Source organism: Sphaerodactylus townsendi, linkage group LG06, assembly GCF_021028975.2.
Source record: "Sphaerodactylus townsendi isolate TG3544 linkage group LG06, MPM_Stown_v2.3, whole genome shotgun sequence".
Taxonomy (NCBI): Eukaryota; Metazoa; Chordata; class Lepidosauria; order Squamata; family Sphaerodactylidae; genus Sphaerodactylus; species Sphaerodactylus townsendi.
Window position 1 is genome coordinate 101,867,006 of NC_059430.1, and position 16,453 is coordinate 101,883,458.

Below are 16,453 nucleotides of genomic sequence, written 5' to 3' on the forward strand. Positions count from 1 at the left end.
ATCCCTACAGGAAGGCGGTGGCGGCTTTTGGATTTTATCAAAGCATATTAAATATATGGGGGGAAGGGAAAGGAGATTGTAAGCCCCTTTGAGTCTTCTACAGGAGAGAAAGGGATGATATAAATCCAAACTTTTCTTCTAAATATATGCCAATTAAAAAATTGGGAAACAATGAAGTTGTGTGTGAACATCAGAATAAAATATTTCAGCTAGATGTTAAGGAGATGCTTGATAAAATCAAGATTATATTACTATATGGATTAGTTCAAACTGGGAATGCTGAAAAATAGAACAGTAGAACAATCTTGCAGAACATGAGCAGTCTGAAAGAATACAAAATTCTTCTGTGGGCAACAGAAAAAAAATTTCACATGCACATTTTGTTTTTTTAATGGTCATGCAATTAAAACTGCATTCCAGTTTCACATGTAGCAGCACAAAATATGATAATTCATTGTTCACATCCTGCAGAACCGGAAGCAACTCTATTTTGCCAGAGTACAACACAAGAACCACCAGATAGAAATATGAAAATAGAGGCACATCCAAATATTCAAGAATGCTCAGCCCCAACAAGGTGCCATAACAGGTATCAACTGGAACTTCCACTCAGCAAAGGAAAAATTCTAAATTCTAGCCAGGGGACTGCAGCTAAAGACCTTCCATCACTTGACAATACTACTCAGCAGAGACATAGAACTATACCATGCAAAATCTAGTTTTCCAACCCTGAGCACATGTACTTTCTTTCAAATACTACGACTATCCACTTACAACTAAGGCTGTGATTAAACAAAAGGATGCCTTATGAACAACTCAGAAACAGCATGCCCAGAAATGGCTTCAAATTATTACGTGCATATCATTTACTAGTAATTTATTAGCATTGTATCTCATTTAGTAAACTTATTCTCATTACAGGTTGCACATAACTTTAGATAGCAACTCTCCTAGCCAGAAACTACAATGTCTATTTCTGATGCAAAAACTTGCTATGTGAAAACAACTGCTGTCTACACTGCTTTTTTTGTAAACCTGATAATTTCTTAACAGGTGGGAAAGAAGACTATGTCTGTCCAGCACATAGATAACACAGCTCTTATAATCAGAGCTGCTACTATGGAGAGGAACTCTTTCTGGGCAAATGACCTAACCATTATTCGGAAAACAACTGTTGCTGAACTACAAGTATTGTGTTTCACAACCAGATTTAAAAGGACAGCTGGTAGCAGCAAGCTCAATGACATGGTATTAATGACATCCCTTTTAGCCTTGAAGAAACAGAAACCCAGCAATGAATTTTCAAATTTAATCTGTTTTAATCCTCACAAAGTCTGCCTCTGAAATCATACTCTCTACAATTGTACAACATTTCAACAGGCTGATTGTTTGGGCTGAACTACAAATATTTCACCTGTTCCTCCACTTTCCATTAGCTATTTCTTCCTAAGTGCCAAACTGTGAGAGTAGATACTTGACTCTTTTTGCAAATTCCAGATGAAAGAATAAAATCCATGTTACTGCTCCTCTCCTCTGTTACAAAGATGCCTACTACCATCCTTTCACTTCTATAGGCAGAGTGACAGGCGACCACATGTCCCCACCTCGTTTATGCCCTGCTTTAATTTAATTCTGCCAACACAATGAATTGTTTTAATGTTCTGAAATTTCCCCAAGCCTGTAGGGAAAAAAATCAAAGCAATAAATGCCAGAGAGCAGCTTGAACTACAATAAAATGGTAGTTCAATATCTGTATGTAGATCTGACTGTGCACCAGAAAACCAGCATTACCATGGAAACACACACTTGTGTTATGTCTGCAGTTTACTTCCCTGTGCAGCATAGCTAAGCTTGCCAATTTATGGGTGGGATACAGAAGCTATCAAGATGCTGAATGCCAAGTTTCTTGGATTGCTTTTGAAGCCATTTCATAGTGAATCTGATCTAGGAAACCAAAAGGACAAAAGTGTGAGAAATGCAAAAAAGGTAGCCCAGTGCATCTAACAGGAACATCTTCACTCAGAAAGATCGCTGGCAGCCCTCAACTCCCATGCCTGATAGTATACATTCCTATCACAGTATAAAGTGATCTTCTACAGACTTTGAAGTTAGCCACCTAAACACCCACAAAATTCCCTATCCATCAGTTAGTTCGAAAGTATTTTACATACCTCATAACTAAATTGCCACCTATTGTTCGCATAGGTGATATGTAAAACTACAGCTGGATCTGTGCCATCAGTTAATGCTTATTATTCAGAACTGTCACAACTGCAAACAGCCTAAGATGGACCAAAATATGAGAAATGAAATGTTTGAACTGGTTTTTGTTTTATACCCCAAGCGATGTTTTGCACCAATTTAATATGTGAAACAGATGACAACTATATTCTAGCCGATTTACAGTGCAATCCTAAACAGAACTACCATCCTTCAAAGTCCACTGACGTAAATGGGCTTAGAAAAATGCAGCTTTCCAAAGGGTTCTATCAGTAAAGCAGAAAAGACCCCATACAGCATTTAGCAGATCTAGAGAGTATGTGATGGGACTACCTACATTCAAGTTCTGCTCCCTAATGCCTTGGGGTCATTACAACACTAATATCAACAACCATGATTTTTCATGAGATAACAAAACTTTCAGTTTAATGGATTTCAAATGTTAGTATGTTTGACAAATTCTACAAAGCCTTACCCAGAACTGACAGTCACTGCAATTTACCCTCCCCTGAGATATGCTGCACAGCTTACTAAATTAGCAACCACAACATCCCTTGCTTTAATCAGCATATCTTTAGTCAAGTGCAGAGGAGCCAACGGATAGTGCAATCCTAAACAGAACTACCATCCTTCAAAGTGGGCTTAGAAGACTGCATCTCTCCACAGGGTTCTGTAAGAAAAGCAGAAAAGATTCCATACAGTATTTAGCTGATCTAGAGACTAGCAGCACAAAATATCCTTTGTTCATATCCTGCAGGACTGGAAGCAACTCCATCTTGCCAGAGTACAACACAATTACTAAGTGCAAGAACCACCAGATTGAAATATGAAAATAGAGGCACATCCAAGTATTCAAGAATGCCCAGACCCATCAAGGAAGCAAGGTGTCGTAACAAGTACTTCTCCAACAGTTTCAATACTATGTCAGATTTGAGTCCAGTAGCACCTCAGGGTATAAGCTTTTGAGAGTCAAAGCTCCTTTCATCAGATTAACTTTTTAAAGGCTGATGTAAGAGAAAACAGAAGTGAAAGTAAAACACTCTCTAGTGATCTTAAATTCCATCTTGATTATCTGTCAGCAGCTAGACAGTTTCTGTTACTCAACTAGATGCTGAATTGTTCCTATTTATAAAAAGGCAAGAAATTGTGGGTTTTTCCCAAGCCTGTGTTTTGGAAAGAAGTTCAACAGAATTGGATCATCCTGTTTCAGAAAAAAACTATGCATTCTGACTTCTCACAAAACTGACAGGAACTGCTGACAAACCAGAGTGCATATGGTAATGGCGGGGGGGGGGGGGGGGGGGGCGGCAGAGGAAAGAATGTTGAATTGCTATTTCCCAGGGGAAGATAACACCCACATAAAACTTACCATAGTGCCGAGAACTCCACTTTACACATTTCTGGGACAGTTTTACATCTAAACTCCCTAAATGCATTTTCCAAAGGTCAAACTTTCAAAGTCTGTTCCAACTGCACAGATACATGTATTTATGAACAGAGTTCTTAGGAAAATAGCACAACTGATTCCTACAATTAAGTGGCCAAGAAGGATTACATGTTTGTTCTGTATTAATCAGAGACGGAGTACAGTATACTCAACCATTTCCTTCAAGGGAATTATTCCAAGTCAATAATGAATTATTCTCAGTTAAGGCTTATCTAAACCACATACCTCATTTTTCTTCCCTTCTTTGCAAATTTAACACTTACTAGAGAGGACTGCACAAATGTCCCATATCATATAGTTCTCTCAAGGGTCTTGTCTATTCACGCTGTATTTTGAGGTAATTGTTTCACGCTAGTAGTTCTCTTCTTTGACCAATATAAAACAGATCCCAACATAAGCACAAATACATGTAAAAAGTAGTTAGTTTTATATGCCCTTTACAAGTGGGCACAATTGACAAACCATTTTTCCTCCATTTATACACAGGGGCAGTAGCTTTAAGTAACAGCCCCATTCAGGAGAGGGGTTGAAAGAGCTTGGGAGGGCAGCAGTGTCTTGTGGGCGTGTTTCCCCCTTCTGCTATGTGAGGGCACCCTTGCCAGCACAGGGAGCAAACCGACCGGCATCCAAATGCCCCTCACACTGCAGTGGCAATGGTGGCGAAATTCAGATGTCGGCAAGAACAAGAACAATGCTGCTATCTGCTGCCGGGAGTGGGGACAGCCAGGGGGTTCCTGGGGGGGGGGGGGGGGGGGGCAACATTAGTGGGCTTCCACCTGAGATGTAGGCCAGGAGTGCAGCACCTGGGCTCTCTGGATTTGGATGGGGCTACCTGTGTCTTCTCTCTAAAGAACATGTTGGATGCAGTTATGCCACATGTTTTCCCTCTGTTAAATAACTAGTCTCACATACAACCAGAAAGAGGGCATCTCATACTGCCATATCCCTGAAAGTGACCCTCCCTCCTGAAATTAAGGTATAGACTGTAAACCCACAAGATGTTTTGGTGGTGGTTGTTTTTCAAAAATTCTGCAGTTTCAAGTACATCTTAGAGTCTAAAAATAATAGATGAAACTTTCATTTTCACTTTTGCTCAAACTCATTCCCTTTTAATATGATTAACCACTACAAAGCCCACAAAGCTGTTTTAAGAAGGTTGGCAAGGAAGAGATACCTGACCACATTCATACAGCGTTCCTGTTGGACAGTATGTGACTGATCAGTAGTGACTAAGAGTTCACTTACTGCTAGAAAATTCAGCTACTTCATGGTCTCCCCATAACTGCTTGAAAAAGAACATGCTAACAGCTAAGAAATAGAGTAACTACTTTTGTCTTCCTGGAGGAAAAAATTAAGCACAAAGCTCCTTTCAAAATAGCATTCTTCACATTCCCTTTGTTGACTACAAGGGTATATAGAATAACCCCTGCTTTTCTTTTTACAAGAAGACAAAGCAATAGCAGCAGTTAACTTTGCAAGTGAAACAGCAGTGTCGAAAGTTATGAAATACCAGATTTCTAACTAAAACACCAAAGATCAAAAACAGAAAAGGGTGGCTACAGCAAAAACATTAATCTTTCTCTACTCAACTGGAAGTTGTAAACTCTTGAACGCAGGGACTGGTCTTATGTACCCTGCAATACATAGTCAAAGTTGCTATAGTTGCTATGGGTACTATATACCTTAGACTACTGCAGAAAACACAATCGTGCTTCCTACAGCATAGTATGTATGTTACAGGTAGACATACAAAAATTATCCGCCTTTTTAGACAAAATTTGCTATCTCAATAGATGAGAGGGGCTACAAAGCCAATGCAAACATGATCAAAACTTAAATATTCCTTGGCAAGTGGAAAGTAGGTTGGTACTCTGCTGGAGTTTAAAATTCACTGCACATACAACTGGGAATCCTGACAGGGTTATGCATATTGTGCAAAGCTGGAGCAGGAGCATAAGCAGTCAACCCCAATTCCCATTTCAGGAGTGCTTAATAGGAGCCATATACAAACTATTATTCTCTCGGTCCCATCTGGGGGTGATAACACTGACCTGCCTTACATGCATTTTACAGATTGCTGAGTGTGAATACATGTGTTGTGCTTTGAAAAGAATGGGATGTATAAAGTGCCAACTGTTACAACACTATGACGCAGAAGTAATTTTGTTATAACAGAAGTTAGAGCAAGAACAAACTAGTAATGTTTGAAAATATAGATATTGATTCATCTTCAGATACATGCATCACGTCTATTCAGATAGAGTGAGCACCAGGTACCCTAAAAGTATTTTTTTAATTCTAGCTGGGCTTGCGTGCACATACATCTCTGCCTTGTTTTGATACACACTCTGCTGCAAATCCCAGAGCCCCAGGTTCAACTCTCCTTTCTGCCAAGTCTTCATGAGCGAGCTACATTATAGTATTAGCTCAGCTCATCCATTAGAGAATACTTCCCGAAGCATTAACCCTACTTAAGAGCCTGCCTGAACTGTTAGCTAAAAGAGGCATCTTAAAGCCACTGAGAACTACAAATGTGTCAGGCGCCCTTCGCAAAACGGCTTCTCAGTCGCGGGAAAGCAAGCGGCCTGCCTCACAGGGCCATCGTGAGGCCCACCCGTCCAGGCCTCTCACCCGCAGTCCGGGGCCGGGCACCACCTGCAGTCCGGGTCGGCGGCCAGGCAGCGGCGGAGCATGAACTCCTCATACTTGGCGACGAGGTGGGGCGAGTCCCACAGGAGGAGGCGGATGTCGGCCGGGTTGAGGCGCTCGCTGCACTCGGGGCAGCTGATGTTGACCCGCGACTCGGTGATCTCGATGCGCAGGTACTGGCGGAGGCACGAGCGGCACGAGCGGTGCGGGCAGGAGAGGAGGCGCGGCGCGTTGCCCGCCGGCTGCCGCACCAGGCACAGCGGGCACTCCAGCTCCGAGGGCGGCGACGACGGCGACGAAGACGACGGGGAGCCCTCGCCCTCTTCGCAGGCCCCCGCCCCGGCACACGCGGCGGCGGCGGCGGCTCGTCCTGCTTCACCCAGGCCGGCGGGCAGCTGAGGCGGAGAGAGCGCGGGTGAGGGCAGCTCCGGCTCAACCGCTGCTGTCACCGCCGCCGCCGCGGCGCTCTTCTCCTCCTCTGCCGCCGCGGTCTGGACGGGCTTGGCCTGTAGCGGGTCCGGCTTGGCCTTGGCGCGGCGCCGGCGCCGGACCCCTCCTCCGGAGGCCGACGACGAAGCGGCAGAGGCGGCGGCCGAGAAGACGCTTTGGAAGCTGAGGAGGCGGCGACGGCCTCGACTCCCCACTCCTCCTCCGCCGTTGCCACCGCCGCCGCCGCCCCTCACCGAGCCGGTCTTGGGGCATTTGGACGGCGGGGCGGCCGCGTGGATGGAGGTCGAGCGCGGCGACTCCGAGTCCTTCTCCGAGCCCATCGCTGCGGCGTGAGACGGACAAGAGGCAGCGGTGGCGGCGGCGGCGCCCGCTCCGCCTCTGAGGTAAAATGAGCGAGCGGGAGGGAGGGAGGAGGCTGGGAGACGCGAGGCACAGGAGGCGGCGAACGCGCATGCGCGGCCAGCTGGCCGCTCACCCAACCGACCCACTGACTGACTACGGAGGTAACCTAACAGCCCTCCCTGCCTCCCCCCGCGCGGCTACGCAGGCGCAGTTTTGTCGACGCCCCCTCGTTTCTCCCTTGTCAGTCCTTTCGCAACGCGCATGCTCCATAGGATGGAGAAAGCCAGTAGGGAGACGGAAAGGCAGCAGCACGAGCAAGTGCGACGAGGTTTCTTGCAATTGCGCTGCGTGTATGTAGATTACTATGACGCTTCTCGGCGTATACGATACGTACTCGGTCCTAGAGGTGCATAGGATGAGGCATACTCTTTGCGCGCTCGTGTCTGTGCATGTATGCATATAAACGGATTTCCTTACACGAGTAGGTATGCACACGACACGTGTGAAGGGGGAAAGCGTCAAGATAAAACCATTTACAGTGCAATTCTAAGCACAGGTTACATCCTTTTAAGTCAATTGAAGTCAGTGGGTTTAGGATAGTATGGCGAACCTGTGACACGTGTGTCAAAGGTGACGCCCCAACGTTTTGGGTGGCACACCGCATTCACCAACATCCAATAACTATTCTCCCTGTTTGAGTTTAAATAATTTGACATTTCGTTATTTAATACATATTTAACACATGATTGGACTTTCAAAAAATGAATATATAAAGAATTGTTTCTCAGCGGTGCGGGTGTTTGTTGTGAGGGGGGAAGGGCAAGGAGATTGTAAGCCCCTTTGAATCTCCTGCAGGAGAGAAAGGGGGGATATAAATCCAAACTCTTCTTCTTTTTCTTCTTCTTTTGTTTGCAGGTGGGTGGAGTGACACACCAGCAGAGTCCAGTTAGGCATTTTTAACACACGGAGGCCAAAAGAGTCACCATCACTGGTTTAGGAAGATGTAACTTATGGACTGAACTGGTGAACTTTTATGATCCAAAGTTGTAATTGTTATGCAAATTCTTGTGGGATACAGTGCACAGTTATGTTCTTTTAAGTCTATTGAAGCCAGTGGGTTTAGGAGGATTAACTCTGTAGGGACTGAACTGGTGAACCCTTTTGATCCACAGTATTTTTTATGCAAATTCTTGTGGAATAAAATATCATTTCACCACATGGTGCTGATCAACTAAGACAAAAATAGCTTCTAAAATGCTACGGGTTCTTTAAATGGGTTCTTATTTCCAACTGTACGGGTTCTTAAAACGGGTTCTTATTTCCAACTGTATTCGGGGGGGGGGGGAGCACTTTAAGCCTGTCACTTTTCCCTAGTGGTAATTCTTATTCTTGCTTCATGTCCTTGGGTGTCCTTTTCTTCGCTGGACTCTCTGTACTGGCAGTTGTTATTTTGGGAAGCTTTGCATGTCAATGACCGTAAATAAATTTAAATTTAAGACAGGAAGCTTTGCATCCTTGAGTTCTCTACTTGAATTATTAATTACATGAAGAGAGAATCACAATGTAAGTCATCATACCACCTGGCACTTGCAATTGTACTAAGAGCCTGGAAGTTATGTTGGATCCAGCATTACTACTGGAGAAGCAAGTTAATGCAGCTGCAAAAAAAAAAATGCTTTCTTCTATCTTCATTTAGCCCAGAAAATGACTCCTTATCTTTAAAAAAAAATTTTATGTGTATACAAAAAACAAACATATGGGTCAATCTCTGACATAGATCGTCATTATAATTTTACACTATCACATATGTACAATCTTTAAAAAGATAAAAAATATATTAAAAAGCTAAATAGACTTCCTTGTTGTAGTTCATGAGTTAATTTGCCTTTAGAATATGAATCCTATTTCATTCAGTAATCCATATCTCATTTTAATCTCTAGGTTTCTTAGTAAGAGCTTTGCTTAAATTTTTCAGACTTAATTTTTATCACGATAATCATCCTATATCCAAATAATTGACATTTCAAGGTAATTAATACAAGTTCATCCTATGCAATTATAACATTAATTAGAATCAAATCAAAAAACAGATGACAAGATCAAGCATACAAACAAAAAAAATCATAATCGCTATGCTTATCTTGACCTGCCTGGTCTGGCCACATGGATCCATACCATTTAAGGCTATACTACTGAAATGCACTCTATCTAGGCTTGCCCCTAAAAGCAACTAGGGCAGTGGTTCTCAACCTTCCTAATGCCGTGACCCTTTAATACAGTTCCTCATGTTGTGTTCCCCAACCCTAACATTTATTCATTTTACAGATGGAGAACACTGATGCAGAGAGCCTTAGGCGACCCCTGTGAAAGGGTCGTTCGACCCCCAGATTGAGAAGCACTGAACTAGGGAATGCCAGATGATATGGAACACCACAGCACAGTTTCTGTCAAACACTAGGGGGAGTATCATTATGCATGTCACACCTATCCTGTCACACTCATCAAGTTTTTGAGTTCAGTTCAAAGTGCGAATGGTCCTGAACCCACATACCTGCAAGACCGTTTTTCCTACTATATACCCCCATCATGACAACTTTGAGCAAAGTTTATCTGAGCAAAGCCTTCTGAAGATGCCCCCTTCACACAGGTGTGATCAGCAACTGCCTATATATGGGCATTCCACCTGCTTACTTGAAGAAGTAAAGATAAGCTCCACACTTCCACAGACTGTGAAGAACGGAAATGTTCAGGAGGGCATATTTATTAGGGGATTAAAATTGCAGAATAGCCGAGGAGGGTGCATTTAGAAGGGAAAAGATTCTCACAGTGTTCAGTGTATCTAACAAAGGTATCTGATGAAGGGCACTTTTACTTATACTCTGGACATTTTGTTGGTTTTTAAGGGAATCCCATGGCACAGAGTAGTAAGATGCAGCACTGCAATCAAAGCTCTGTGCACGACCTGAGTTCAGTCCCAGCAGACTGACTTGACTCAGCCTTCCATCCTTCCAAGGTCAATGAAAACCATCCTGTGATGCTGTGCTGTGGTATCACCTTATGGGTTAGTAATGAACCGCTGCTTGCACAGAGGATTATCTTTACTGAACTAAATTCCTGCTCTTCTATTGCAAACCAACATGCCTACCCATCTGAAACTATCTTTATGGTCTGTATCATCTAGTTTTTACCTTTCTACCTTTGTACAATGCACTTTCTGCTTTGTTTATGGTGTGTCATGTCTTCGTTTTCTGTTTGCATCATTTTCTAATTTTGTAATCCCAGTCCTGTTACTTTGGATGCATTATGTTGTTAGATGGGTTTAATCTTTTATCATTTGCCTTGATTCTTGGCAAGAAAGGCGGTTTATAAATGAAGTAAAGACATAAATGTGCTTGACAGTGAATGGTGCCTGCTTTTGTTGGCATGTATTGTGTGATGTTAATAAAAATGCAGCATTCAAGTTTTATTTTAAAAATACAATACCAGTGAGTTTGAACATGCACTGGACATGCTTGAGAGGTGTTGGCCAAATCTGCCATTCATCTTTTGGCATTTTGTTACAAATCAGAACTTGATTTCAGAGATTCCCAGAGTTAATCTATTAATAAAAACAACAGTCCACATTGTGTGCACCTTTCCCATTCCAGGGAGTGGTCACAGCCAATTTTGATGCTGCTAGGAGACATGTCATGTCTGACCATATTAATATTCAGCACCTCTTATGCTAAAATTAAACGCTCCTCAGGAAATTCACTTTCTATTTGCATCTCCAATAAACATATTTGGAATGTCAAAATGTTTAGAGCCAGCAGTGGTTAAAGTGTTGGACCAGGATCTGGGAGATCCAAGTTCGAATCCTCACTCTGCCACAGAAAGGTGACCTTGGGCCAGTCATACCCCCCGCTATTCCCTGTATATCATCATGGCTGATCACCACTGTGTTGTATCCAGTCCCCTCCTGTGGAGGGGTGGGTGGGTAGAAGGTCTTTTCTAAGTCACCATCTGTTGTAACGCAATGTAAATTATTTTGGGTTTGAATTATGAGATTGTATTTATATGGTTTTATTAGAATTTTATCTTCTGTACACCACCCAGAGCCCTCCGGGGGTGGGTGGTGGTGGTGGGGGTGTATCAAATTTAATAATAAATAAACAAACAAACAAATAAATAAATAAGAATACATTCCTAGCCTGACCTTCCTTTCAGGTCTGTTCTGAGGATGAAAGGAGAAGAGACCAATGCAAGTTGCTTTGGGTATGAATGAATAAATAAATACATGCATACATATTCAAGGAAACAGGAGTCACAAGAGACATGTGGGCACATTCCCATCCAAAAGGCATCTGCAGCTGGAATGTGGAGCAGTAGGATGTCAGTTTACAAACATACGGTGTCTTTTCTCTCGCCCATCCAATTTCTTTTCAGTTCATTTCAGTGCTTTCGATAAAAGATGAAGTGTTTTTTCTACAGGGCCAAATCTAAATTTTTGGGGAGGGGTGCAAAAGTACAAAATGACACACACACACACCCATATATTATACACATATTTTAATTTTAAACGAGAGAATAACGTATGCTGACCTCTATGAACTGTTCATGAATAATTACAGTTTTACATTATTTTATCTATCTATAATATCTGGATATTCCCTCAACCCCTCTGCATTCATAAAAACCCACCCAAGGAGAAAGTTTTTCAGCCTAGTTTGTTCCAGGCCAGTTTTTAAAAATAGAGCGCACATAATTTTGAGAGGGGAAATACCAGACACACCCCACACTCCTTTGCAGCCTGATAAAGCACAGCCCAAGTAAAGCTTTATCTGGTAAGTATGCTGCTAGAAGCTAAAACGACTAAACTGAAGCTACTATACTTTATTGCAGGGGTCCCCAAACTACGGCCCGGGGGCCAAATCAGGCCCCCGGAAGACATTTATCCGGCCCACTGGGCAGAAGCGGATCTCCCCCTTCTCTATCTCCTTTTCCCCAGGTTTACAAACAGCATTAAGCGCGGGCGACCCACTGCTCATTCCAAGCGGCCGGAGGGGACCGTACCAATGCGGCAAAGGGGGGAGAGAGAAAGGTGGCGGAGCTTCAGGGCCGGATTGGAAGGGGACTGCGGGGTGGGGGGGCCTCGGTCAGGGGCGGGTCGAGGGCAGATGGATGCCCCCCCCCGCGGGCGGCACTTGGTCCGGCCCCCGGCTGGGCTCTGGCCATGCGTGAACTGGCCCCCTGTTAAAAAAGTTTGGGGACCCCTGCTTTATTGGGTCAGATATCCTGGCAGCTGGCTCATGGTCAACTCAGCCATCCATCCATTCCTTGGTCGGTAAATGAGTACCTAGCTCATAGCTAGGGGGTAAAAAATAGCCGGGGAAAGCAATGGCAAACTACACAAAAACGGCTTGCCTATGAAATCACTGCTTGCAGTGGAACCCCAGGGTTGGACACGACTGAAGGGGAAACTTTATTATACTTTACATCGGAAAAGACTCACAGGAAAAGACAGTAATGTTGGGGGGAAAGAAGAGAAGAAGAAGAAGAAGAAGAGTTTGGATTTTTATCCCCCCTTTCTCTCCTGTAAAGACACTCAAAGGGGCTTACAAACTCCTTGCCCTTCCCCCCTCACAACAAACACCCTGTGAGGAGGGTGGGGCTGAGAGAGCTCCGAAAAGCTGTGACTAGCCCAAGGTCACCCAGCTGGTGTGTGTGGGAGTGTACAGGCTAATCTGAATTCCCCAGATAAGCCTCCACAGCTCAAGCAGCAGAGCGGGGAATCAAACCCTGCTCCTCCTGATTAGAATGCACCTGCTTGTAACCACTACGCCACTGCTGCTCTCCTTGAGATGGATTGACTCAAGGAAGCACGGCCCTCATATTTTATCATTCGCCTTGAGTGACCTGAGCAAGACTGTTAATGAGAGAATGTTTTGAAGGTCACTGATTAATAAGTCAAAAGTGACTTGATGGCATATAGCTCATGTGAATAGACCCTCTGTTCTTCTTCCGCCCCTTTCCCAAGCTGTAAAATCAGGCACCTATCAGATGAGGGGGCAGGTCTACTTGTGCTTTTTTGGCAAAGCCAAGCATAACCCAACTCCCAGTTTTAAAATGTGGGGGAGGGTAAAACCTGTCCTTTTCCCCTCCACCCCATTTGACTCCAGGCTGCTCCACAAGTCAGCGTGGCCGGAAGGAGGGGCCCATCAGGCATGCTAAACTATTAACAGCCACCAGCACCCAAAACTCTTCTCCCCCCTGAGGGTTTAGATGTGCCTTAAAGTCGCCCCAGGAGTCTCGTGCCCAAAACCTGCCATAACCACTGTCAGTGGGAGCAGGAAGACAAGGAATTGGAAGGTCCTGCAGGTGGAAGAGCAGAGGATGCCTCCGTCAAAGGAAAGAGGGAGATTTGTGGGGCAAAGGAAGGTTACCGGGGGATCTATGTCTCCCACTGTGTAGAACTTGACATCTTTGAACATCTCCTCAGGAACCATTGAACATATCCCTTCTCTCTTTACTCACCATAGTCCCACCTGACAAACAGCCGACATCTTTTGTCTTACCAAGGGCTGCAGTTTCCCTCTGAGGCCTGAGGTCTCCTCTCTTTCCCCCACTTCCTAGCAGCAGCCTAATCAGGGGAATGGGGTCATGCACTGCAGAATGAGCCATCTCTTCTGAGCAATTCAGCTTCCCCCACCTCCTAGCAGCAGCCTAATCAGGGGAATGGGGCACCTGTGCTGCAGAGTGAGCCACCTTTTCTGGGCAGTTGAGCCTCCCCCATATCCTGCCACTGTCCCCTCTTTGCCTGATGCCTGGGGCACCTGCCCCCCTCTTCCCCTAGATCCAGTCCCACATTTCTGCTTGAAGTATTTTGTATAATTTAAAAGTTTGCCACCCGCCCTTTAGGATCAACAAAACCACAAGCACTTTTTCTTTTTTTAGAATCCAATTTAATACCAAATCTCAAAGCTTCCACCCCAAAGGTTGTATGAGGCAGGCCTGATTTATCCCAAACAGGTGGCAGCCCTAAGCTGCTTCCTTGTGCAATCCAACAACAGGTTCATCCTTCCTGGGAAAGCAACACTGCACACAATCATATCTCTGGTTTAAACGAAGCCCATCCAATTGGATGCCCTTTTCATACTTCCTTTAGAACCTTTCCCGGATTTACAGTCCTGGGGGAATCCCAGCTCTTTCCAGCTTAAACAACGAGGAAGTGGAAATCAAGAATAGCTTTCTGATGTTTGTGAATGACCTCACAGGATCACGATACAATCAAGAGTCAGTTTAGACAACAGTATTAGCTCTGCCACATTTGGGGGCACAATGGAGAACAGTTCCCAGGCTCTTTGGAAACTCTGTGGCTGTAGTTCAGTGACAGAACATCTGTTTGGTAGGCAGAAGGTTCCAGGTCCAATCTCTGACATGTATAGTTAAAAGGGTATAGTAGTAGGTAATAATGTGAAAGGTCTCCACCTGAGACCCTAGAGAACCACTGTCAGTCTAAGTAGACCAGACTCACCTTGCGGGACTGATGGTCTGATTCATTATAAGGCAGCTTTAGGTGTTGGTTCATTTGTGCTCTCGGCCAACACCCTAAAGGGCATCCTTGAGGCTGGGGGTCCATTATTGCTAAAGAAACAACCACCTGTAGGTGGAAGATGTTAAACAAGGAAAATTATTTTGCGGAACAAGAATAAGGGATGAGTCTGCCTTTATATGTACTATCATTAAGACACATTACCACAAGTTATCTTTAAATGGAAGAGATCAGTTTCCCTGCAGAAAATGGCTGTTTTGGTGGGTGGAAGATGGTCTCTATGGCATTAAAGCCTACTAAGGTCCCTACCCTCCCTAAACCCTACTCCCCCCATGTTTCTACCCACAAATGCATAGGAATTTCCCAACCTGGAGTTGGCTGTCTCAAATATTATGCAGACTGGAGAGGCTCTATGCATGTGCAGAGTTCTGTTCAGCAAAAAAGTAGTCATAACCAGCTCACCTGGGATCTAGAGTGCACAGCTTCCAGCTGAGTTTAGGATGACATCCTCCAGGTGAGCTTGGAAGCACCAACACCTCTGCCAATGGAAACTGAGTTCCACAATGTCCAGCCTGTGGGACTTACATTTCAGGCTGGAGACAGACAGTAATTTTTGATAGAGAGATGAAAGGATTATGAAACATCACTTTGGACAGTGTGCACTTCCCTTCTCTTTGTTCCACTGCCACTTCTGATCAAACAATTTTCAGAATGATTCGAAAATCTGCAAAGGCAACAATCCTTTTTCCAGCCCACTAGGCGGGGGGGGGGGGGTGGTCCATCTGTCCCCAGGCTCCAGAAAGACAGATGGAGGAGGAAGGAGAACTGGAGGAAGGGGGAAGGTAAAAATTAGCAAAACAAAGACAATTATGTTTGTTGTTAATGTATAAAACAGAAGATCTAGATTTGAAGGGGGGCACTGGTGAGGGAGGCCAACTCAGCTCTGTGACCTGTTGCCTTCTGACCAGAGCCCAGCTCAGCTCCCTTCTGCTCTTGGAGTTGGGGCTGTTCTTAGGGTTGCCACCCTTCAGGTGGTGGCTGGAGTGGTGGAGTCTCCTTCTTTGGAGGTTTTTAAACAGAGGCTGGATGAACATATGTTGGGATTGCTTTGTGCGTTCCTGCACGGCAGGGGGTTGGACTTGATGGTCCTTGGGGTCTCTTTCAACTCTATGATTCTATGGAGATCTCCTGGGATGAAAACTGATCCTCTCCAGGTGATAAAAATCATTTTACCTGGAATGTGGATTCTATAGCATTATACCCCACTTAAGTCCCTCCTCTTCCCAAACTCTGCCTTCCTCAGGCTTCATCCCAAAATCTCTAGGTATTCCGCAAGCCAGAGCTGGCAACCCTCACTATATTCCATTGCTACAGGCCTTTTCCTTCCAGCCTGCCTTTAATAGAGGAAGTGAGCTGGCTGGCTGGAAGAAATGTCTGCAGTGGCAGAGCAAAGGTGGGATTCATTTCCCTTCACCTGACCCTTCTTTTGAAATGGCAATCTGATAGCATCATTTCCCTCCCACCCACACACTTTATAGGTGCACAAATGTGGCTGCCCCCTGCCCCCCATCTCATTTGGCTCTTAGTAGAGATGCCCAGGATAGAACCTTCCATATATTCAACATGGATTCATGCAGGGGTCTGCAACCTGCGGCTCTCCAGATGTTCATGGGCTACAATTCCCATCAGCTCCTGCCAGCATGGCCAATTGGCCTGCCAATTCCCATCTGGCCATGCTGGCAGGGGCTGATGGGAATTGTAGTCCATGAACATCTGGAGAGCCGCAGGTTGCAGACCCCGCAAGTGAGTTCTTA

General features: G+C 44.6%; 1 protein-coding gene across 2 annotated transcripts in view; it reads right to left on the reverse strand.

Annotated features, from left to right (window-relative positions):
* Positions 1-7,086, reverse strand: part of RNF19B (ring finger protein 19B) — a 28,597-nt gene extending 21,511 nt beyond the window's left edge. For both annotated transcript variants that reach the window (XM_048500483.1, XM_048500482.1), the window contains exon 1: positions 6,299-7,086. In XM_048500483.1, the coding sequence (XP_048356440.1) occupies positions 6,299-7,086 (788 nt within the window). The remainder of the gene's footprint in view (positions 1-6,298) is intronic.
* Between the last annotated feature and the right edge of the window lie 9,367 nt (positions 7,087-16,453).